This window comes from Octopus bimaculoides, chromosome 20 (genome assembly GCF_046866305.1).
Source record: "Octopus bimaculoides isolate indiv1 chromosome 20, ASM4686630v1, whole genome shotgun sequence".
Classification (NCBI taxonomy): domain Eukaryota; kingdom Metazoa; phylum Mollusca; class Cephalopoda; order Octopoda; family Octopodidae; genus Octopus; species Octopus bimaculoides.
In genome coordinates, this window is record NC_142947.1 from 21668638 (window position 1) to 21692656 (window position 24019).

Below are 24019 nucleotides of genomic sequence, written 5' to 3' on the forward strand. Positions count from 1 at the left end.
AACTTCTTAACCACATATCTATGTCTGTGCCCTTGCCCTTTTATATATTATTTAATTCCAATATTAGCACTACTGATTGATGTAATAACTTCTCTGATTTCAGCTGAAATGAATGGCAATGTAGGTGTTGTTCACTATGTGAAAGAGAAATCTGATAGCCAGTGGATACTCAAAGATGGACCACATGCTCCATATGTGATGCTCATTGAAGCTGCTAATTTCAATCTGTGAGTTTATTGACTTCATTATATATTTTCCTAATTACAAATAAATTATAAACCTCTCTGATCAAGCAGATGTACAGTCAAAAGTATTCCAGCTATGACCATCCTGTCTTTTTACTAGTATCTTGGACTACATTATCTAACATGTTCTTAACTTTTTTATTCAGATAGTAGGTGTGATTTGAGGAAGATCTGGCTGTTATTTCTTGCAGGTTTAGTGTCCTCAAATATTGTTGAAGTAGCAGAAACAGCAGAGTAGTAGACTTCCAAATTCAAATAGCATAGAAGTATTTGCTTGCTTGCTTGCTTCATGCTCTTGCTTGATAGGCTTGGGGTTATCCTAGATTAGTGGCCCCAAAGACATGACATTATTATGTGCAGAGCCAACTAGATCCACCAGTGCTCTCCATTTTCAGAGGTCCCATACCAGCTCCTCTACATCCTAGTATGGAAGTTGACTCTGTATATCACCTCTCTAACCTCAATAAAATAACTACAATGTACTGGCATTGATTCAATCAATTATATCCCACCCTTGTAAATTTTGCAGCTTTTTGCCAAAGTAAGACAACCCAGCTGGTACTAGTGCCACATGAAAAGCACCCAGTACACTCTGTAAAGTGGTTGGTGTTAGGAAAGGCATTCAACCATAGAAATCAAGCCAAAACAGATGAAGCGTGGTGCAGCGCTCCAGCTTGCCAGCATGGAAAACAGATGTTAAATGATGATGATGATGATGATGAAGAAATCATCATTATTATTCATATCATTGTTGAGTGTTAGATGATGAAATACTCAGTAGTATTTGGTTACATCCCACTAAGGTTAACCATTACTCTTCTGGGGCTAATAACATGAGTACCCAGTAGAGTACTATGGTCAGTATGATTGATTAGCCCCTTCTTTGAAACTTGTGGTCGTCAACCTAAGTTAGAAATTGTCAGAAATTATTTTTATTAGAACAGTGAATCAGCAGAATAAACTGGTGCATCAGAAGAAATGCATTCTGGATCCGTATGTTTTTGTTCAAACTCTACCAAGATCAGCTTAGCTTTTCATGTTTTCAGAGTTGACAAAATACCAGTTAAGAACTGGAGTCTATGCAAACTGCTCTCCCACAACCCTGCCAATTTCTGGACATAAGTCTGTGCTAGAAACAATTATTATTATGGCAGTGAGCTGGCAGATTCATCAGCATGTTGGACAAAATATTTAGTGGCTTTTCTTCTGTTTCTTTACTTTCTGAGTTCAGATTTGCCATGGTTGACTTTCATTCTTTCGGTGTTTGATAAAATGAATACCAGTTGAACATAAGTCGATATAATCAACTTAGCTCTTTCCACTAAAATTGTTAGCCTTGCACCAAAATCTGAAACTGTAATTATTATTATTAGTATTAAAGGTGGCAAGCTAGTAGAATTGTTAGCACACCAGGCAAAATGCTTAGCAGCATTTTGTCTGTCTTTATATTCTGAGTTCAAATTCTGCTCATTCTGACTTTGCCTTTCATCCTTTTGGAGTTGTTAAAATAAGTACCAGTTGAGCACTGGGGCCAATTTAATCAATTTATCCCCTCCCTAAAATTGCAGGCCTTGTGCCAAACTTTGAAACCGTTATTATTATTTTTAAGGTGGTGCGCTGACCAAATCGTTAGCATGCTGGGCAAAATGCTTAGTAGCATTTCATCTACCTCAAGATCAAATTCTGTCGAGGTCAGCTTTGCTTTTCATCCTTTCAGGGTCAGTAAATTAAAGTACCAGTAAAACACTGGAGTCAATGTAATCGACTAGTCCCCTCCCTTAAAATGTCAGGCTTTGTGTCTTTAGGAGAAAGGATTATTATTATTGTTGGCGGCGTCCTCCTCCTTCTCCATCACCACCACCACCACCAACAACAACAACAAGTGGTGGAATGGCAGTAATTGAATGTCAGACTAGATGCTTTACAATATTTAGTTTTGCACCATTATATTTTGGGTTCAGAATCCACCAAAGTAAACTTTGGAATTTATCTCTAGGGAATGGTGACATATTCAAGTTAGATATTGGATATGATTAGGCTGACCTCGTGTCAGCATGAGAAATGATGACTGTTATTACAGTGGTATTCCTCATTAAAAAAAAATTACATGGGCATTACACATATTTATTTTGCCCAATAAATCTGAGGCCTTGTATGCTATTTATGAACTTATTATCAAAATAGTGCAGGAGATGTTGATAGAGAAGAGCTTTGCTGTAACCAACACTCTGCTTTTCACCTCTCTACATGACAGTTATTATAGTGGTAAACCTCATTTAAAGAAATTGCATGGGCATTAAATGTATTTCTTTTGCTTAATAAATCTGAGGCCTTATATATTATTTACAAACCCATTAAAATAGTGCAGGTGTTGTTGATAGAGTTTTACTGTGATCTACCCAGCACTCTGCTTTTCATTTACTGATCTTTAGCTGAAGGGATCGATTAATTATATTATGATGACCATTTATTCTGCAGGCAGAACATCACTGAGTTGATTGACTCTGGAAGAGTTAATGGGATACTGGTCATAGATGCCAATGGTGCATCACAGCTACCACCTGAGGGATTTTCTGCAGATAAATCTTGTCCAAATGATGGCTATGGTAAGAGCTATGCGTTTATTGCTTTCCTGTTCACACTTACAATATAGCAAGAAAGAAGGTTTGAGACCTGATATGGAAGATGTTCTGTCATTTTGGTTTTGTTTGTTTATGTGAGCAGGTTTCTAATTTGAAGTGTATTTCTAGGCTTAATGTAGATGCAGGTGCAACTGTGTGACAAGAATTTTGCTGCCCAACCACATGGGTCTGGGTTCAGTCTCACTGCTTAGTACCTTGGGTAAATGTCTTCTACTCATTGATCATTGATTTTAGTGAGGAGAATAAAATCAGTGTCTGTCTTCCTCTTTCTCTAACTTATATGTATATATTTATGTATCCATCTGTCCTTTCTTCCTCCACCTCTCTTTCCCCTCCTTTCCCTGCTTGCTTGGATTGGATGAATTTATTGATGCAGATTTGCTGTGGTTGGATGCACTTTCTGTCATCAACCTTTACCTGCTTCCAAGTAATGTAATATTTCTCCATAGGCAGTCATGTTTTCACAGAATATCACAAATGAATGACATTCATTTACATTATGCAATATCAAGACAGGGAGACACAAACATATAGACACACACACTCATACATACATACATACAAGCAAGTACTTATATGATGGACTTCTTTCAGTTTTTGTCTACCAAATCCACTCACAAGGCTTTGGTTGCCCTAGTTGCTATAATAGAAGACATTTGCTCAAGGTGACACAAAACAGGACTGAACCCATGTTGAGAAGCAAATTTCTTACCACACAGTCATGCTTGCACCTATTTGCAGGGGTGTTTAGCTGTTATTTTTAGCACATTTCAGGATCACATCATACCATCCGCGTTTCTTTGTCACTGATGTGTTGATGTTTTTCAATATATTTCTCCCCATAAACATATTTAATGGTCTTTTACTGGGATTTAAGCAGAAAAATATTAAAAAAGTAAAGAAGAATAATTTTTTTTTCTATAGTCATATGAATTCCCATGTGTAGAACAAATTCACAACAATTTTCTGAAAATCCCCCCACACACATACATACACCAAGTTACATGGGATTATATGGCATGCTTAAAGTAGAATTCCACCAGTTTTTCAACCCAATATTTACGTGCTATTTATAGATTTATGTGTGTTTTGAGATATACTATTCCAAAAATAAAAAAAAAATTAATGTTTCTGGTTCTCTTGAAAGTTTATAAAATTCTTATGATGCCAACAACTTGCAATTCTTGCTGGTGAGAATAACATTTCTAAAATGGGTCAAGAAATTCAAAGGATTTCTTTGAATAATATTTTTATTTGGATTTTTTCTCTTGCTTATCTCCTTTTTTTTAAAAATAACTTTTGTAGGATTATACTGGAACAACACCATGTACAAAAATTGCAGAAGTGTCCAGTGGAATCCTCCAGGAAATGGTATGATGTTTCAGGACTTTAGCATTCCTATTTTTTTATTGGACAGTCCCAAAGAAGTTGAGTACATTATTGAAAAAGTAAGTAACATTTATTTGATTCTGTATAGTTTTTAAGTTATCAAACTGCAAATCAAAATATCTGTACATTGACTCATGTTTATTTATGGGTGCAGCCATGGCTGTGTGGGTTTGCTTCTCAACCATATGGTTCTTAGTTCACTTTCATTGCACACCACTTTGGGTAAGTGGGTCTTTTTTCTTCATGTTGACTAAAAGTTTTGTAAATGAAAATTGGTGTATGGGACATGTATAGAAACCTGTCAGTAATACTGTTCCTATTCTTGACTGCTTTGTCTCATACATTAAAGCCACCACCTGACCTTTGGGTGTATTTAGCAGAATTCAGTTTGTTGCAAACATTTGGCCAGATTTGCTTCCTTCCACCAGTTTCAGATGTTCTGGTATTCTCTTCTGAGAGAGAGACACAAACAGACAGACAGAAGCCTAATATGAGTGTTTTACCATAACATGATTTTGGACTGCCAGGTTGCTATAGTACTGAGCAATGTGATTAAGTGTTTTTACCCTCTCATCATTAGTGTGTTGTACTTGTGGCTGAGTTTATCTTTGCTCTAAACGGGTTGTTGTTGTTGTTGTTGCTTTCAAACCAACATATCTTGTTTTTTTTTGTTTTTTTTTAATATATGCCTTTCTGTTTCTAATTCAGTGTTATGAAAAATATAACGACCCTGAAAATAACACAGGATTGCAATACCCACTGTGTGCAGCTGAGCTGAAAGACTACATGAATGCTGCCAAAGATTCGATGACATGCATGCGACGTTCCAGCCACATAACATCTTTAACCACCAGCATATCGCAATACTGTGATCCACTCAGTAACAACAATGTTATTGGTTTTGTTAATCCAAAATCAGTTGATGACCAACTTGCAGAGAAGTCTGTTATTATTGCCGGATCCAGGGTAGCTGTTTTAGCATTGTTTGTTGTTGTTATTTATTTGTTTATATTTTTACGTCTTTTCCTTTTATTAAATTAATTCATTTATTAAAACTTCCTTAAGCTGTTACATATGATCAAAAGTGTTCCACTCATAACCACCCCATCTTTTTTTGTATATCAGGAACCTGTCCACTGTGTGCTTCCTTTTTTTTTTCTAAGGTGCTAGGGTATGATTTCAGGAAGATTTGGCTACTACTTCTAGCAAATGAAGCAAGCATGTAACGGCTCCCTCATTGGTTCATTTCCTGATGAATGGGGAGAGCTGCTTGCGTTTAAAATGACTGTTCTGTTATACGACTAGTTGAGTGATGTACAGCTATCACTTGTACTGTATTATGTCCATGGACAAGACACTTTTAACAAGCAAATGAGGCTCAGCCTCTCCACCTCTAACTAGGTACTGCAAGGTAGGAACAGTTCATTGCTGTTCACAATGGCAGCACAGGTAAATTTGGTAAGATCTTTGTTAGTTTGCAGTACTAAGCTCAAAACCTGTTGCTCTGGATATAACAAGTTGGAGTTGAATGTATTGGTGTGGGCTCTGCCAAGTTGTCATGCCGTAGAGATACTTCATTATAATGACACTCCAGGAAATACAGGGAAAAGGGGAGACGATTTGGTGAAGTGACCACAGCTAGTTTTCAATTTGGAATCATTGCAAATTTGTGACTGGTTAGAGAGAGAAAACATGAAGGTAGTAATATGGGGATGAGTCAAGTTTTATTTCTTTTTGGTAAGCAAAAGTTTAAAAAAAAAAAGCACGAAGGATGTAAATTTGTTAAAATTTAAATTAAAGCTTATTCCTGATTTAGAGATGTTGTTAATGAATTGACTTGACACTATCAGGGCTTCACTCCCACTTTGTGGTTAGTTATAGGTAGGTTATCCATGCAGATGTAAAAGCAATTTTTCCAACACAACTTATGGTTAAAACAGTGTTTCCTCACCTATTTTTCCCCCAGGCCCCACTATAGCTTTCCAGAAAAATGTCTGCCCCACCGGTGAAATATCCTTAAAGAAATATCCACACTAGGGCACTAGACTAGTGCTATACTGTAGCTAATAATCTTCACATAGTATGCTTGGCTGGAGGGATTGGTTTGGCTAGGTTGAGTATAGATGTAGTATATTTGCTGTGAAAAAAAGATTTTCACAATTCCATATTTTACTAAGAAAAAAGAAGAAAAATATTTTAGATCCCACACCCCACCACAATTTACCAAGGCCCAACGTTGGGAATCACTGGGTTAGAAGAGTGGACAAAACAAAAGGTCTCTATGGGTATTTTGTTCTTTGTTTTTGTTTTTTTTTTAGTCTTCTCTTTCTTGGGATTCATGCTACTAATCTAATGACTTGCTTCTTGCTGGCTTATAGCTTCTTTTAACATGAACACAGGTGTTCTTGTCAAGACAAGTGCTGCTTCATTTAATCTGCTTGTGTAGAAGTCTATTGTTAATTATGTGTATTATCCTCTCTCTAGATGGATTACATGAATATGTTTGAGAATGTAAATAATAGTGCTGACAATCCAATCACCAGCATTGTGGCTCTTTTGTCTGCCGCTGAAGCCATTGGAAGATTTAAAGAAGACTTTATCAATTCACAAGAGAACAAGACCATCCTGTTTGCACTTTTCCAAGGGGTAAGTGGTGACATGCAGTGTTTTATCCATTTTCAATTTTTTGTTTGTTTCATCATCATCATCATTTAACGTCTGTTTTCCATTCTGGCATGGGTTGACACTGGTGCTTTTATGTGTTACAGGCAAGGGTGCTTTTTATGTGGCACCAGCACCCACAAGCCCACAAGGTTAGGATCACTTAGCTAAAGAAGGATGCAGGAGACATCCCTGTATGCAAGGACAACCATAATTTTACTTAACTTGATGTTAAATTCAAATTACGACAAACGTAAATAAACAAACGAAGTTTGCTTTTAGAAGCGTTGAGATGTCTTAGAAAGTTAAAGAAGTGATTTTTAAATTCTGAATCGCAGAATAATGCTAATAATATAGCCTGAACAGGATAAACTACCCCTATTTTGCAGAGAAAAGTGTAGGTGGCTAGCTGTGGACTTGATGTATCTTCTCAAGCACAGCAAATTGCCAGAAGTCTTGGTCTCTTGTCATCCTCTCTGTGAGGCCTACCATCTGAAGATCTTTTCTCACTATGTCCAGCCTCTGTTAATTAAAATGTCAAAATTGATAAGGTAGTTGACTACCTACTCATAGGTTGTTAATTCAAATCTGTTGCAAAAATTTTTGTTGAATTTATTGATAGACCACAGTATTCTATAATCTTATTAATTTGTGAAGGCACATGGCTGAGTGGTTAGAGTGTTGGGCTGACAATCATGAATTAGTGAGTTTGGTTCAAGGACCAGGCTGTGTGTTGTGTTTTTGAACAAGACACTATTTTTTTCATGATGCTCCAGTATACTCAACTGAGGAAATAAGTTGTGATGTCACTTGTGCCAAGCTGTATTGGACTTTGCCTTTCCTTTGGACAACATTGGTGTCGTGGAGAGGGGAGACTGGTATGCATGGGTGACTGCTGGTCTTTTACAAACAACCTTGTCTGGACTTGTGCCTCAGAGGGGAATTTTCTACATGCAAACCTATGGTCATTCATGACCATAGAGTTGTTAGTGAATATATACCAGTATATCAGACTTTCTTAGAGAAAACTTAATAGGGCTGTGACTACCATTGAGATAGGAAAACTGACTAAAATATGAAATGCAAAGTTGATCTTAGTAGAATTTGAACTCAGAATGTGAAGACAAGTGAAATGCTGCTAAGCATTTTGTCTGGCATGCTAACAGTTCTGCCAGCTCATCGCCTTGATGATGATGGTTGTGGTGGTAGTAGTAGTAGTAGTAACTGTATATGTACATGTGTGTGTGTGTATATATATTTATATATATATATATATTTGAAAAAAATGAATAGAAATGGTTTTTCTGATAATTTTTCCACTAATAACTAGATGTTTATAAGTTAATAAAACTTTTCGTGACTATTTTGAAGGGGGTGATGTTAAAACTTAGGTAAATAAATTTTTTTTTTAAACATAACTTGTCTGAGAATTTTTGATTATCACTTTGTATAGAATAACTTTTTCCATTAATTATAACAGTTTTTATATTAATTATAATTAATTATCCAACTTACCAATGTTTGGATGAATTATTTTTGTTTCTTTTTAATTATTTATATGATTCTTTTATATTAATTAGGAAGCTTTTGACTATATTGGATCAAGCCGCATGGTCTATGATATGGAAGTAGGCAGTTTCCCAACGTCATTTCGCAAAACTGGTGGCTTAAGTTATTCTCGGGCTTTGCAAAAGATTGGTTTGAATCATCTGTCTCACTTTTTGGAAGTGAACCAGCTAGGCTACAGAGAAAACGAGGCAGAAAATGTCTGGCTACACACAGACCCAATTAGTTACAATTCAAATATTTCCACTGAGGTAAAATAGCTTTTTCTTCGTTTTTTTCCTTCATATTGTAACTTAAGTCTTTGATTGATGAAATTATATTTTTGTTATTAATTTCTTAGGCTGGAATAAGACCACATATTTTAGGGCAGAGGCTCCCAAAATAGGTGGTACTGCCCTCTCCTTGGGGCAGCAAAAAGCGGGTGGCACATTGAAAAATGTGGGGCAACAATGGGGTGGCTGAAATGGGGCAATGGGTGTAAAAACAACAAAGTAATGGGTTAATCAGTTTAAGTTTTATTTGTGAAATATAGTGGTTTTGAATTTGTTTCGGAAAGTGGTCAATGTAGGAGGGGCGCTAGGAATGTAGCTTAGGTGCCAAGGGGGTGGCAGCCCGAAACAGTTTGGGAACCACTGTTTTAGAAGAGTATAGTCTATTTATATTGACCCATGATATGTGTTTTTGTGTTGGCACTCCGTCGCTTACCACGTCAAGGGTTCCAGTTGATCCGATCAACAGAACAGCCTGCTCGTGAAATTAAAGTACAAGTGGCTGAGCACTCCACAGACACGTGTACCCTTAACGTAGTTCTCGGGGATATTCAGTGTGACAGTGTGACAAGGCTGACCCTTTGAATTACAGGCACAACAGAAACAGGAAATAAGAGTGAGAGAAAGTTGTGGTGAAAGAGTACAGCAGGGTTCGCCACCATCCCCTGCTGGAGCCTCATGAAGCTTTAGGTGTTTTTGCTCAATAAACACTCACAACGCCCGGTCTGGGAATTGAAACCGCGATCCTATAACCACGAGTCCGCTGCCCTAACCACTGGGCCATTGTGCCTCCACTTTATATATAATGATATAACTCATACTTATTTGACTCCAAAAGAACAAAAGATAGTCAACCCCTGCAAAATTTGGATGAAACAGTTTCGTTCAGTATCTACAGATTTGGCCATCCGTTGCCGTTTTTCTTAATATTATCAAATCAAAATTTACCATTTATTCCCTGTTGGTCATAGAACATGACATTTATGGGGTTATCTTTTTTTTTCCCCTATCTTTTAGTTTTGATTGAGCTGTTTCTTATTGATTTTCAGGTACCCCTTTTCTACATATATCTTGGATTGCACAACACACGTGTCTCTCCTCTTACCAGCCATGCTACTATACTTGCCCCTCACTCTCTTCCACACTAACTACTTTGCCCAAACCCTAGGGTATCAATCCTGTAGCATTCCCTTCCTACCCACATTTTCCCTCTTAGACTGACTAAAATATGTTCAGGATAAACATCAGCTGCATTGATTTCACTAGTTTGATATGGCCTGTGAATGTTGTGACCACTACCCACATTCACCCATTCTCTTTTCTAACTGAATGAAAAGAAACAAAAAAATGTACATGCACTAGTATTGGTTTCAAATTTTAGCACAAGGCCAGCAATTTAGGGGAAGGTCTAAGTCATTTACATCGACCCAAGTGCTCAACGGGTACTTATTTTATGAACCTTGAAAGCAAAGTCAACCTTGGTAGAATTTGAACTCAGAACATGAGGACATGAAATATTGCTAAGCATTTTGCCTGGCGTGCTAACAATTTTGCCAGCTCACCACCTTTACATGCACTAGTATTAAGGTACATTTACATACATCAAATTGCTATACCTTTGGATTTATATGCTCTCAAATATCAATTGTATGATACTTCATTTGTATGTATGTATGTAATGAAAATGCACTTACACATGTGCACACTATAATCTCTGTTTCTATTTCAGATTGACGGTCTGGTGAAAAGGATAAAAAAAATTGGAGAACAGCTGAATGTTACCATAATGGAACCAGATACTTCTCGTCCTTTGCCTCCGTCTTCTGCTCAACGTTTCCTGCGGGAAACTGCACTACCAACTGTTATGCTCACTAACCACGAAAAAGAGTACACAAACATGTAAGTCTTCCTCGAAAGATACACAAGTCTCTACAATGTCACAATTTATTTTATAGTTTTGTCTTCATACCATCTTTTGTTATTTTTCTGGTTTTGGTCTTTGGACTTCAGCCATGCTGGGGCAGAGTTTTCAAGAATCTTAAACAATTATATTAACCTGAGTATTTTATTGATTTTATAAGGGACAGTGGTAAAGTCCAACAGGACATCTATAACAATTTATTTTTTTGACCTTGCATCTCTTATTGTATTGAATTGTATGAGGTCAGTTGCATAAAGAAGTCCTACCACTTAAAGTGGAGGGATGTTGCAGAAGAGAGAGACCCAGGAAGACAGGGAATGAAGTATTGAAGACTGATCTCAAAATGCTGAACCTTATGCAGATGACTGAGGATTGAGATATGTGGCATATTGCTGTACTTGAGAAGAACTACTCACCACAACAGAATTGCGATCCAAAAAGCACTGGTGTTGGTGCCATATAAAAAGCACCCAGTGCACTCTGTGGAATGGTTGATGTTAGGAAGGGCATCAAATTGTAGAAATCAAGCCAAAACAGACTTGGAATATGGTGTGGCCCCTGGCCTTGCCAGTTCCTGTCAAGCCATCCAACCCATGCCAGCATGGAAAATGGATGTTAAATGTTGATGATGATGTATGTAGTAAATAACACTTTCAACATTTATTCATATATATGTTTGTTTATCAGTAATTGATGAAAACCAATGATTTTGGTCTTCATCATGGTTCATTGGATATTATGTATCTGTTATTGGCTAATTAGACTGACCCAGCATAGAAATAATCGTCTCAACTATAAGCAGAAGGCTTGAAAATTTGTGGGGAGAGGCATAGTTGATTACATTGACCCCCACCTTAAAAGGATGAAAGGCTAAGTCAACCCTGGCAGAATTTAAATTCACTACATAAAGCTGTAAGAAATGCTGCGAAGCATTTTGTCCAGTATGCTAACAATTCTGTCAGCTTGCTGCAATAATAATAATAATAATAATAATAATAATAATAGTAATAATAATAATAATAGTAATAATAATAATAACAATAACAATAACAACAACAATAACAATAACAATAACAACAACAACAACAACAATTTCAAATTTCAAATTTATGCACAAGGCCAGCAATTTGGGGGGAGGTTGTAAGTTGATCACATTGGCCAGTGTTGAACTGGTACTTTTAATGACCCCGAAAGGATGAAAAGCAAAGTCAGCCTCAGTGGAATTTGAGCTCAGAATGTTTGTATTGATAGGGGTTTCACCTATTGGGGCTCTTCTGTGTCTGTGCTGTGTAAGTGATTCAGCTGTTGGTGTATTTGTTATAGACAGTTCTTAATTTGCTGGCATAGGCACAAGCATGGCTGTGTGGTAAGAAGCTTGTTTCCCAACCACATGGTTCTAGGTTCAGTCCCACTGTGTAGCATCTTGGGCAAGTGTCCTCTACTATAGTCTTGGACTAACCAAAGCCTTGAAACTGAAAGAAGCATTATCTCGTGTGTGTGTCCTCTCCACTACAGTTTGACAACTGGTGTTGGTTTGTAACTTAGAGACTTGGCAAAGTAAAACTGATCAAATAAGTACTAGCCTTTAAAGATAAAAGTACTGTTGGGGTTGTTTCATTCGACTAAAAAGTTCTCCAAGGTGGTGCTCCAGCATGGCTACAGTCTAATGATTGAAACAGATAAAGGGTAGTGGAGCACCATGAGCATGGCTGCTTAGTGGATTAGTGTAAACCTCCACCTTGAAAAGTCTTCCGAAAGCTGAGGTTGCCTAGGTTGTTCTTGAACTGGCTCCCAGACATAAATTTCTGTAGCTCTTTCCACTTTTGTGTGTGTGATTGTCCAGTTTGATGTTGGTTTCAATTCAAGGCAGTCAAGAGATGACATAATCCTTTATTGTTAGTGGCCAGTTGAGGACTTCATTGATGCATTCAGCTCTTCTATCATGTGTTCTTACCATGAATAAGAAGTATTGATCTATCAGCACTTAGAAAAGGTAGAGTTCTTGAGGACGGAGGACAATATATAGCTTTTAATGTATCATAGAACCTCTTCCAGTCATGCTTTTCAGCATAATACTGCATCTTTTCTGGGGGGTTTTTTTGTTTTTCTTTGTCTCTTTGTATGAGCCTTAAATGTTTTTGTATATTTTGTGATCTCTCTATGATTGAGGTGCAGGTGTAGCAAGAGGTTTGCTTCCCAACCATATGGTTCTGCGTTCAGTCCTATTGCATAACATCTTGGGAATGTCTTCTTTAGCCCTAGGCTGACCAAAGCCTTGTGTGTGGACTTCGTAGACAGAAACTGAAAGATGCAGTATCTCGTGTGTGTGCCAATGTCTATCCTTATCTTGACTTTGTTTGATAGTTGGAAAATGATTGTCACTCATACAGGCAGTGTCATTCATTCCTGTTTCCTCATTGTTGAACTCAGGAATTCAGGTCTATCAGACTTGCCTATTCTTCCTCAACTGTTACTTCACTAAACTGTAAGTTGGATAACAGTTTTAGTTGAGTGAATTGACTCCAATACTTAATTTTTGTTAAGCTTGGTACTTATTCTATTGGTCTCTTTTGCCAAACCTCTAAGTGATGGAGATGTAAACACACCAACACCAGTCAAGTGGTAGTTGGGGAGAAACACACACACATATATATATATGTATGATGGGCTTCTTTCAGTTTCCATCTACCAGATCAGCCCACAAAGCTTTGGTCGGCCTGAGGCTAGAGCAGAAGACACTTGCCGAAGGTGCCGCACACTGGGATTGAACCCAGAGCCATGTGGTTGGGAAGCAAGCTTCTTACCTCACAGCCACACCTGTGCCTATTATTTATATTTGATTTGTATCTTCATTTCTTTGGGTGATACATTTTCATCTGTTGGGACTGCTATTTTAATTCAGAGGCTTTTCTTGTCCTTGACAACAATGCCTGACAGATTAGACTTAATCCTTCTATTTCTTTGGATTGGTCACTTGATATTTTTCTGAGCTTTTCTCTAGCGTATATTTACGTTACCCTGTTTCTTGTTGGTGCGTCACAACTGGCATAATTTCCTGTGCCAGGTGATGAGAGGCTAAAATGTGACAAAGAGACAGAAACGGGTGTGTTGCTGTAGAGGAGATACAGGGTTACCCAGTCAAAGAGAGAGAGAGAGAGAGTGAAGAATCAAGAATGGAAGAGAGAGTGAGAGGGTGAGAGTGCAAAAGATGTGTTATACAAAGGCTGATGAGGATTGTCAGTATGTTCTTTATAATGCTTATTCTCTTCTCTCAATAATCAAACCATTCCACTTTTGTTAGTCTCCAAGCACCATTTTTCACTCAAATTGAGAACATCAACAACTCACTTTTGCATCTTTGCTTTACCTGGAATATAACACAGATGAAACAGAAGACTCAGTCTTCACCATCATAAAATTTTAATTTTATTTTATTCTTTTTTGTTTTCTATTTTTAGATATTACAACAGTATGTTTGATCTTGGAGAACTAATTGGTGTGGATTATATTCCGGGTGGTGATATAGAGAACCTTACACTTTCAAAACAAGTCCTCCTCTTGACTAACATATCTACAGTTTTGGCACAGACACTCTTTGAATTAGGTACTGGTCAAAATGGATCTCATATAAAAGCAAACAGTTCTATAGTAAGTTATTTGAAATATCACAATTTTTTAGGTGTGTTTTTTTTTTAAGGTGGATGGCAGGTACATAGACTTTTTATGAGTAACCTGGGTTTATCAAAGTTTGGCTTATCATGCAAGCAGGACTAAAGTGGATTGATTGATTGATTGATTGACTTTTACTGTTCAGGGACTTTGGTTAATGAGTAAATATACTCACATTGTTCTCATTGTATCAGATCTACAAGAGGGTGCTGAAAAGTTACTGGCATTAAGAGTATTGCAAAAGACCTGGTTGGAAGCCCAATCTTCCCAGTTCCTTTACAGGGCTTAGAAAAACTGAAAGACTGCTGCAATTAAGAGTGTGAGTCTGAGAGGGGAATATATTGAATAAAATCATAATTAACTGATCTTCCTGTATTTCCTTTTACCCAGAGCCAGGAATATCTCAGCACCTCCTCGTACATTATCTTGGAAAGATATTCAAGGGTAACTTGTTGTATTATCTGAGCTCCCACATTAGGAGATTTGAGTTAAATGTTTCAAGGTAATGAAATGGTTATAATATATCTGGTGGTTTTGTTTAGATTGGTGACTTGTATTTCTCAATGACATCTGTTTTCAGCTAGGTGAACTGGGCTTTTGAGAGCTGGATATCATTTGTGAGAGAATATTGCAGCACTGGTGATTGAGTATAAAATTAATCTCCTAACTGCCAGTTGGGTAACACCCTGTTGATGCAACCATAACATTCTTTTACATCTCACTCTGTCACATTAGAAATAGCAGCCAAATTCACTGTTGAATTGCACTTTACTATCTTTAAAAAAGTTCATATTGAATGATAATGTAGTCCTAGATATTCTGGTTGAATAAAGAACTGGATGACTATAGTAGAAAAGCTTATTACTGGATGGTCTCAATGAGAATGCCTCTGATCATGTCTACTTGGTCAGGTTGGCATGGCACTAAACAACATTTCATTTGCAGTAATAAGGTGAAAGAGAGAAAATAAGAAGTTATTGATGTCTAGAGGATAAAACAGTTTTTGACTCTACCTCTATTTTCAGGAGACTCACTTTTAGCAAATAGAAATAGAAAAGAATTGATGGATAGTAAAATTCTGTTGGTTAGGCAGATCTGCAAATATAAGCAATTCTTGGAGATAGCTTTTCTTAAAAGCATTTATAGAGGTAAATTTTTACTGCTGTTGTTTAGCAGACCTATGAGCAAGGTATTCCAGTTGTGTTTATCTTGTCTTTTTCCTTGAGTATTTAAGACTACAGTATTCAATGTGTCCTCTCTGTTTTTATGACAGTATGATGTATTATCTGAAGGATACTAGTTGCTATTTCTAGCAGATCAAGTGACTCTCTTATTTACTTGCAAGACTTAATTCTTTTCTGATTTGGTAGATGCAATGTACTTTGCCTAAAAAGGACTGAACCCAAAGTGATAGCAAGATTGCTCCTTATATATATCCAAGGGGCCAGTAGTGTTAAACCTTCATTATTTTAATGTTATATATCTTTGTCAATGGAAGATGAGTTATATAATTTCAATGTCCTTTGTTTGTGACAGGTTGCTGAATTATTGTATTGTTACATCTGGAACAGTAGCTGCTCTATATTCCACTCAGTCATAACAAGTGATCATGTCAAAAGTTTTGGTAAGTATCTTGTAAAATTTGTATTTCTGTATCCCCTCCTTCCTGCTCTCTGCTGTAAGACCCTGCCCCCAAAACACTAGTCCTTACTTCAAGTAAGAGCACAACATTAGATCCTCCTCCTCCTCCTCCTCCCCACTTCCTATGCCATCCTCCCACCTTCCTTCCATCCTCTCCCCTCTTCCTTATTGATATCATCGTCATCATCATCATAATATGTCTTTTATGTCCATATTACTATGTTAATGTGGAGGCGCAATGGCCCAGTGGTTAGGGCAGCGGACTCGCGGTCATAGGATCGCGGTTTCGATTCCCAGACCGGGCGTTGTGAGTGTTTATTGAGCAAAAACACCTAAAGCTCCACGAGGCTCCGGCAGGGGATGGTGGCGAACCCTGCTGTACTCTTCCACCACAACTTTCTCTCACTCTTTCTTCCTGTTTCTGTTGTGCCTGTAATTCAAAGGGCCAGCCTTGTCACACTCTGTGTTACGCTGAATATCCCCGAGAACTACGTTAAGGGTACACGTGTCTGTGGAGTGCTCAGCCACTTGCACGTTAATTTCACGAGCAGGCTGTTCCGTTGATCGGATCAACTGGAACCCTCGATGTCGTAAGCGACGGAGTACCAACAACAACCATGCTAATATGAGTTGGATGGGTCTTCTCCAGTTCAGTGTTTCGCTCCATGTTGCATCCCCTTGTTACCTCTTCCATGAAATTTAGCAACCCGAGGTCAATCTTCACCATTTCTTTGCTCATCTGTTCTGCAAGAAGGTTTCTTTCCGCTTGGATTTCTTGATCCTTCTTCACCCAGCTGTCAGCCTTAGTGTACATCTCATGTCTGTTCTCTATCAGCACTGATACAGAACAGAACATTGTTTCAGTTTCCGATCTGCTTCTTGCTGATCCAGACAATCATTGGTCTATCATTTATAGTAATCAGCCTTGTGGTAAAAAGCTTGCTTCCCAACTACATGGTTTCAAGTTCAGTCCTACTGCCTGGCACCTTGGGCAAGTGTTTTTTTTTTTTTTGCTATAACACTGGACCAACCAAAACTTTGTGCATGGATTTAGTAGACAGAAACTGAAAGATGTTTGTTGTTTTATATGTGTGTGTGTTACTGTTTCCTTGACTGTGTGTGATAGATGTAAAAAAAGTGTTACCATCATGCTAGGAGTGTCCTTTGTTTATAATCTATGAAAATATGTTTGCTCAAGGGGAAATATTACCTTAATTGGAAACCGGTTTGTGACAGGATGGGCATCCTGCCATAGAAAGCCTGCCTCAACAAATTCCATATGACTGATGCAAGAATGGAACAGTGAACATTTAAATGATGATGATGATGATGATGTCCCTTGAAAATTTGTTTATGGGTGATTATAAAGTGCTGGCCAAATTGATGAGGCTTTTTTTTAACATACAGCCTTCCAACTGAAAAGTCAGTTATTCATATCCTATCATTGTTCCCTTATGCCTGACAACAGCAACATCATATAGATATAATTCACTGCTGTAATTAAAAATATTGTATAAGTGATGAGTGTTGTTGATTAGCTCTAGGTCACACTCTGATTGAATGTACCTATGATTAAATGCAGTCCTTCCATGACCATCTTATCACTTATTTTCAAATATAATGCATCTAGAATTAACCTATTAGCATTCAAATCACTCTGTCAAATGTGCTACTTATTTATTCACATTGTTTTGAATTAATCATGTGTTATCTTGTAGCTTTGAGATTTCAATGATACAAGTGTTTATTTTTAGAATGACATTACAGGACAGGTGTGAGAAGCCAGATCTGGCCAGTTTGAACATAAAACAAATTGAACATTTGGGCTAGATACAGCCGATATAAATGCTAAAGGGTTAAATCATCCAATGTGTCCTTTTTTTTTTAAGATCATAGTATGTGCTTTGATGGGGATTTTTATGCTGCTTCCTTCAAGGCAAATGACCAGGTTAGCTTGTCCTGTAGAAGGTAAAGGGAGATCATCGCAGTGTATTCTCACTTCAGTTATTACAACACGGCTAATGGTCTTAAGAGATCAGTTTCAAATTTGATAAACGAACTGTAATTAAAATAGAAAAATAAAATGAAGGAAATTATTAAACAGGAATAAAAGTAATTTTCTTCGCAGGTAAGAAAACAGGATTCAACTACTAGCTGGGAAGGGACTGTGCTCAATGCCCAGAAAAGGAGTAGGAAGGAATTTCATTCTGTCTAGGGAATGTAAATTGTGCACAAAAGGTACATTAACAGACAAGCCAACAAAGAATATAATGGATGCACATGAGTAGTTATTGTACGAACATCTTTGAAATGAATTCTTTCAAGTATCCTGCAGGCTCCTTAAAAGTACATGGCAGCTTCTATTACCTAGGTAGCCTAATCAGAAGTGGAGACGAGCATTCTGAAAACAAGTAGCTAGAATAATGGTTTATGAAGCATTTGTTTTTCAAATAGTTGATATACTTGAATATAGGCCTAGCTTTGGGAAAATATTACCTTGTTTGGGAAAAGGTGAGGTGGCAACAGGATAAGAATTTAGCCATAGAAAATCTGCCTCAACAAATTTTGTCTAACCCGTGGAAGCTTGGAAAAGTGGACGTAAAATGATGATGATAGTCCAAGGAAAATGGAAATTTTTTTATATATACATAGGTGCAGGTATGGCTGTGTGGTAAGAAGCTTTTTTCCCAACCTCATGTTTTGGGGTTCAGTACCACTGCTGGACACATCGGGCAAGTGTCTTCTACTATAGCCTTGGGTTGACCAAAGCCTTGTGGGTGGATTTGATAGATGGAAACTGAAAGAAATCCCTTGTATATATTTATCTATATGTGTGTGTCTGTGTTTGTCCCCCACCACTGTTTGACAACTGGTGCTGGTATGTTTACCTCTTTGTAACTTAGTGGTTTGGCAAAAGAGAGTGATAGAATAAGTACCAGGCTTTTTTTTGAAAAACCGTAAGTACTGGGGTTGATATATTTGACTAAAAATTCTTCAAGGTAGTTCCCCAGTATGGCTGCGGTCTAATGACTGAAACATATAAAAGATAAAAGATTGGTTGTTGCTGAGTGCCAAGTTCTGTGATCAACAACATTCCATTCTTGCCCATCCTTTCTTTTCTTTTTTTTTTATCTGATATAGTTTAATCTAATACATTATCTAATGTGATTTCACTTTTAGTAAGATGATAGAATATAATTTGAGAGGTATTTGGCTGCTATTTCTACCAGATAGAGAATCTGTGTAGAGATTTGTTGGCATAGGTTAGATGAGAAATATGGACAACTAGAACACTTATTTATTTTTCAAGGTATTTTTATGTTACTGATCTTCATAAGACATATTTGCTGAGCTACAGGATCATCATCATCATCCGTTTTCCATGCTGGCATGAGTTGGACGTTTTGACAGGAGCTAGCCAACTGGGGAGCTGTCCAGACTCAAAATTGTCTGTTGTGGCATGGTTTATATGGTTGGATGCCCTTCCTAACACCAATCACTTTACAGAGTATGTTGGGTGCTTTTATCATACCACTGGTATGGGTGCGTTTATGCAGCACTGGCATGACTGCATTTTATGTGGTACCAGCACTTGTAAAGGACAAGCTTGTATGTATGGATGCCAGTGATTTTACTTGGCTTGATATGACTTCTCAAGTACAGCAAATTACCATAACTTCCGGTCCCTTGAAAACATCACTGTTTTGCTGAAACTGTGTCAGTATGAAGACATGCGGGAACACACACACACACACACACACACACACAATTCATTTCTGTCTACCAGATTTCACTCTCGACACATTGCTAAGTCTGAGACTATAGTAGAATGCAATAATTGCTCATGGTGCCATATAGTAAGATTGAGCCCAAGATCACATGCTTACGAAGCAAACTTTGTAACCACACAGCAATATCTCTGCTTATTACATTACAAAAAATTGTAGTTTTTAAATACAAACTGTAAAAAGGTATATATTCTTCTCTGCAATAGAATTTCAAGTGGTTTTATATAATCCGCTCTCCTCTAGGCACAAGGCTTGAAGTTTTGTGGGAAATGGCTATTTGCTTACATTGACCTCAGTACTCAACTGATACCTTATTAACCCTGAGGAATTTGAACTCAGAATGTAAAGCTAGGGGCTGGCATGCTAATGATGCTGCCAGTTTATCACCTACATGGTTTTATGTAATGCAATATACACAGCTCTCGTAAAGCAAAATCCTTGGGTGATTGAGTTATCTATCTTCCAGCAAGTGTAATGCTGGAAGTCGTCCTCCTCCTCCTCCTCATCATTATTGATGTCCATCATTAACAAGACCAAAGAAGTTCAAAATTACATGATCTGGTGGTCTTGCTGCCGGAGATGGTGGAGATTTATCTCCCAGCTAGCGATATAAACAAGTGTACATTTTACAATAATGTACTCTTAGATTATTGTAAGCCAATAAGGAAGTTTCTCTCATGGTATCTACTACAGTATAGTTTGTTCTAACAGAACATCCGCATTAAAGTGGGGATAAATATTAACTGTCGGTATTAATGTTGCCTTTGTTGTTAATATATACTGAACAAAGTCTACTTGCCAAGCTCTTAATTATCTGCCCTTGGACATAACCTTATCTTCCCCACTTTTCTTTCTTGTTTCCCATGAGCAGCTTACAGCAATGGCTCTCAATCGGGTCCATATGATCGTTGGAGTCCATGCTAGCAAAATAGTAAATTGGGGATCTACAGTAGTATTTTAAGGGTCTATGAAAAGTTTTGATTTAAATGTATGTATTGCAAGAAACAGCTGGGTTTCTCTAACATTTTACATTGTGCAATCTATACAAGTGAATGTGTGAATAACATAATGGGAATCTTGAAAGAAATATCTATAAAATTAGTTTTTAAACACCCACTAGAATAGCATAGTAAACAAAGGGGTCCATAGGTAAAAAATGTTTGAGAACCACTGGTTTCATCATCATCATCATCATACGTCCGTTTTCCATGCTGGCATGAGTTGGACGGTTTGGCTGGGGACTGGCAAGCCAGGAGGCCGCACCAGGCTCCAATCTGATCTGGTAATGTTTCTACAGCTAGATGCCCTTCCTAACACCAACCACTCCGAGAGTGTAGTGGGTGCTTTTTACGTGTCACTGGCATGGGAGCCAGTCAGGCAGCACTGGCATCGGCCACGTTTGGATAGTGCTTTTTACGTGCTACCGGCACAGGTGCCAGTCGTGTTGGGGGAGGAGGAGCTGACACGAAAGATGCTTATTGCGTGTCACCAGCATGAGAGCTAGTCAGGCGGCACTGGCATCAGCCACAACTACAATTTCCATTTGTAATTTTGATTTTTGATTTTACTTGACTCAATAGGTCTCCTCAAGCACTGCGTGTCGCCAGTCTAATAGTTAGGATGTAGGACTCATGACCATAAAGTTGTGGTTCTCATTTCTGGATAGGCAGTACACCGTATCTTTGAGCAAAGATCATTATTTCATATTGCCCCAGTCTAATCATCTGAAATGGAATATCATCTGGATTCTAGTGCAGCTCTCTCTTCCACCAGCTTTAAAATTCTGGATGTCTCCTGAGTTAAAAGGGTGGTGGGGTGTGGGGGGCAAGAGGGTATCAGTGCCTGATTGCAAATACATCTTGTTATATTTTATCTTGTTTCAGTCATTAGACAGTGGCCATACTGGGGCATTGCCTTGAGGAATTTTAGCCGAACTCATCAACCAACCCCCCAGCACTTATTTCTTTTATTTTTTAAAGCTCAGTACTTATTCTATCAGTCTCTTTTGCTGAACCACTATGTTATGGGGACATAAGCACACCAACACCGGTTATCAAGCAGTGGTGAGACACATATACATATGCACAACAAGCTTCTTTCAGTTTCTGTCTACCAAATCCACTCACAAAGCTTTGGTTGGCCCAAGGTGCCATGCAGTGAGACTGAACCTGGAATCATGTGGTTGGGAAGCAAACTTCTTCCTACACAGCCATGCCTAAGCACCTAAAATAATTGGTGAAAACTTGGCACATGTCACCAAATTAACCTCCTTGTGAATGATAGCTGGTTTTTTTTAATATTATTCATTTACTAGTTTCAGTCACTGGGACAGTGGCCATGCTGGGGCACTGATACTGATTTCAGTTGCTTTCTAATTTGTGGGGGGAAAAAAAAAAAATCACATTTTACTGATCTATGTAAATGGATAAAGCTTTTCACACCCATGCCTCAGCTATCAATTATAATTCCATGGAGAAAAATAATATAGGTTTTGAAGAAATTAAGAATTTTTGATGTATCACATTGTTCTGACCAAAAATATTACTATTTGCTATTCTTTTGTTTTTTAATTTGTGTTTTGTTTCTTTCTTTATTTTTTCTTATGTTGTGTTGAACAGAGAAGTTCCCAGAAATGAATTTATACACTGGTGTCAAGGGCAACACCAGTCCACTTACATTGATCACAGAAAAGATACTTGCCTATTTCCTAGGAGACAAGCTCAATATTACAGACAGGAAATTATGTACAAAACAGTCCAATGGGGTAAGTTTTAGTGTAAATATGTATATATATATATATATGGTTCAAATTTATAAAAAAAACAACAGAAAACAGACAGTTGAGGGAACAACAAGCAAGGTGTATTAGTTTAATGCTTGGAAAAAATGGAAAAGTCTTTGATGTTTCAAGCCTGTGCTCTTCAACAGAAAAGGATGAAAAAAATGGAGAGAGAGAGAAAAAAAAAGACTGAAAAAAAATGTCAAGGCTAATGGTTCCATATATATAAATTACACTGTGAAACAAAATTTTTATTTTTTTCATCTATGGTTATTTCCTATTTGCTTGTATCTTGAAATCAAATGACTACCATTCCCTTCAAACTTTGCTTTTGTGATCTGGACATCAATTTTTGAAACTGACCTATTTTCCATTACATTTCAGACAAATTCAGCACTATGTTGCTGAAGCAGAAATATCATTACAGCAAATATTCTGCTCAATATCAGAGATTTGCTTGTCAGTTGCTTGACCTTAACCACTTGAGCATGTCCCCTTTGTAGCTGACAGTGGCTGATCATGAGCAGGAGTAGCATAGCCATGTGCAGCGAGGGATTCTTTGGGATTTGAATAAATGTAACAAAAGCAAAGTTTGAAGGAAATATTAGCCATTTTTCATGCTTTCTAGGGGTGAGCAAATAGGAAATAACAGTTGCTACCCAAGAACAAAAATTGTATTACATAATGTTGTCATATAGGTATTTACAGCAAAGTTCTATTCTGACCAACCTTCTGTAAGTCAGTAAGAACATAACATATAAGATCTAAGCATATTTGACTTTATTCTTATTTTGGTGTTAGTGTGGTGCTATTTCATATTCCTTATGAACATGTATTGTACTTTGTCAGAATTCTATTTTATCTTTTTAATAGATTATCGTATGTAGTTAATATCTTGCAATGTTTTTCTCTGATTTTCAGTGTATGATTTTTTCAAGTGACTGAACAGTCCAATTCTTGTTTGAAAATTTTCTTTGTAGTCATTTTGTATTCATTTCTTCAGTCTTGAAAATACTTGAAGCCTTAGCATGAATTGTTAGTAGATTTAGTGGCACCCATTATTTGTTTTAATCTGTTCTGCCATCTAGAATTTCAACAATCTCTCCATTTTGTGGATAGATCTTTGTTGCCTCTTTGCCATTACAATCGACCAAACTTTTTGCTGCAACATACTCAGACATCTCAAAGACACCATCGTTTTTGAAAAATTTATTTTGAGAAACAAGATGTTCTTTGATACATTCAGATATTTAATCTAGTTTTAAGTAGGCATGCTTTGTGCATAATATGTTATCAAATTTGAATCACCAGGTAGTGCCTACATAAATAGAATGGTATATTGAAGGGTGTCTACTTAGTTTTGAGATATCTGTATACATTATTTCATTACTCTTAACAATAATAGAAATTCTAAAAATAGATCTTCATGTTGGTTAATTATTTTCATTT

At 37.3% G+C, this 24019-nt stretch overlaps 1 protein-coding gene across 1 annotated transcript in view; it reads left to right on the plus strand.

Moving 5' to 3' along the window:
- Positions 1-22730, plus strand: part of LOC106874840 (nicastrin) — a 37099-nt gene extending 14369 nt beyond the window's left edge. The window contains exons 3-12 of the mRNA XM_089338213.1: positions 104-227; positions 2724-2851; positions 4193-4335; positions 4985-5242; positions 6761-6922; positions 8518-8754; positions 10502-10671; positions 14152-14341; positions 15899-15986; positions 22410-22730. Of these exons, the coding sequence (XP_089194339.1) occupies positions 104-227; positions 2724-2851; positions 4193-4335; positions 4985-5242; positions 6761-6922; positions 8518-8754; positions 10502-10671; positions 14152-14341; positions 15899-15986; positions 22410-22660 (1751 nt within the window). The 3' untranslated portion in view covers positions 22661-22730. The remainder of the gene's footprint in view (positions 1-103; positions 228-2723; positions 2852-4192; positions 4336-4984; positions 5243-6760; positions 6923-8517; positions 8755-10501; positions 10672-14151; positions 14342-15898; positions 15987-22409) is intronic.
- Positions 22731-24019: the final 1289 nt, after the last annotated feature.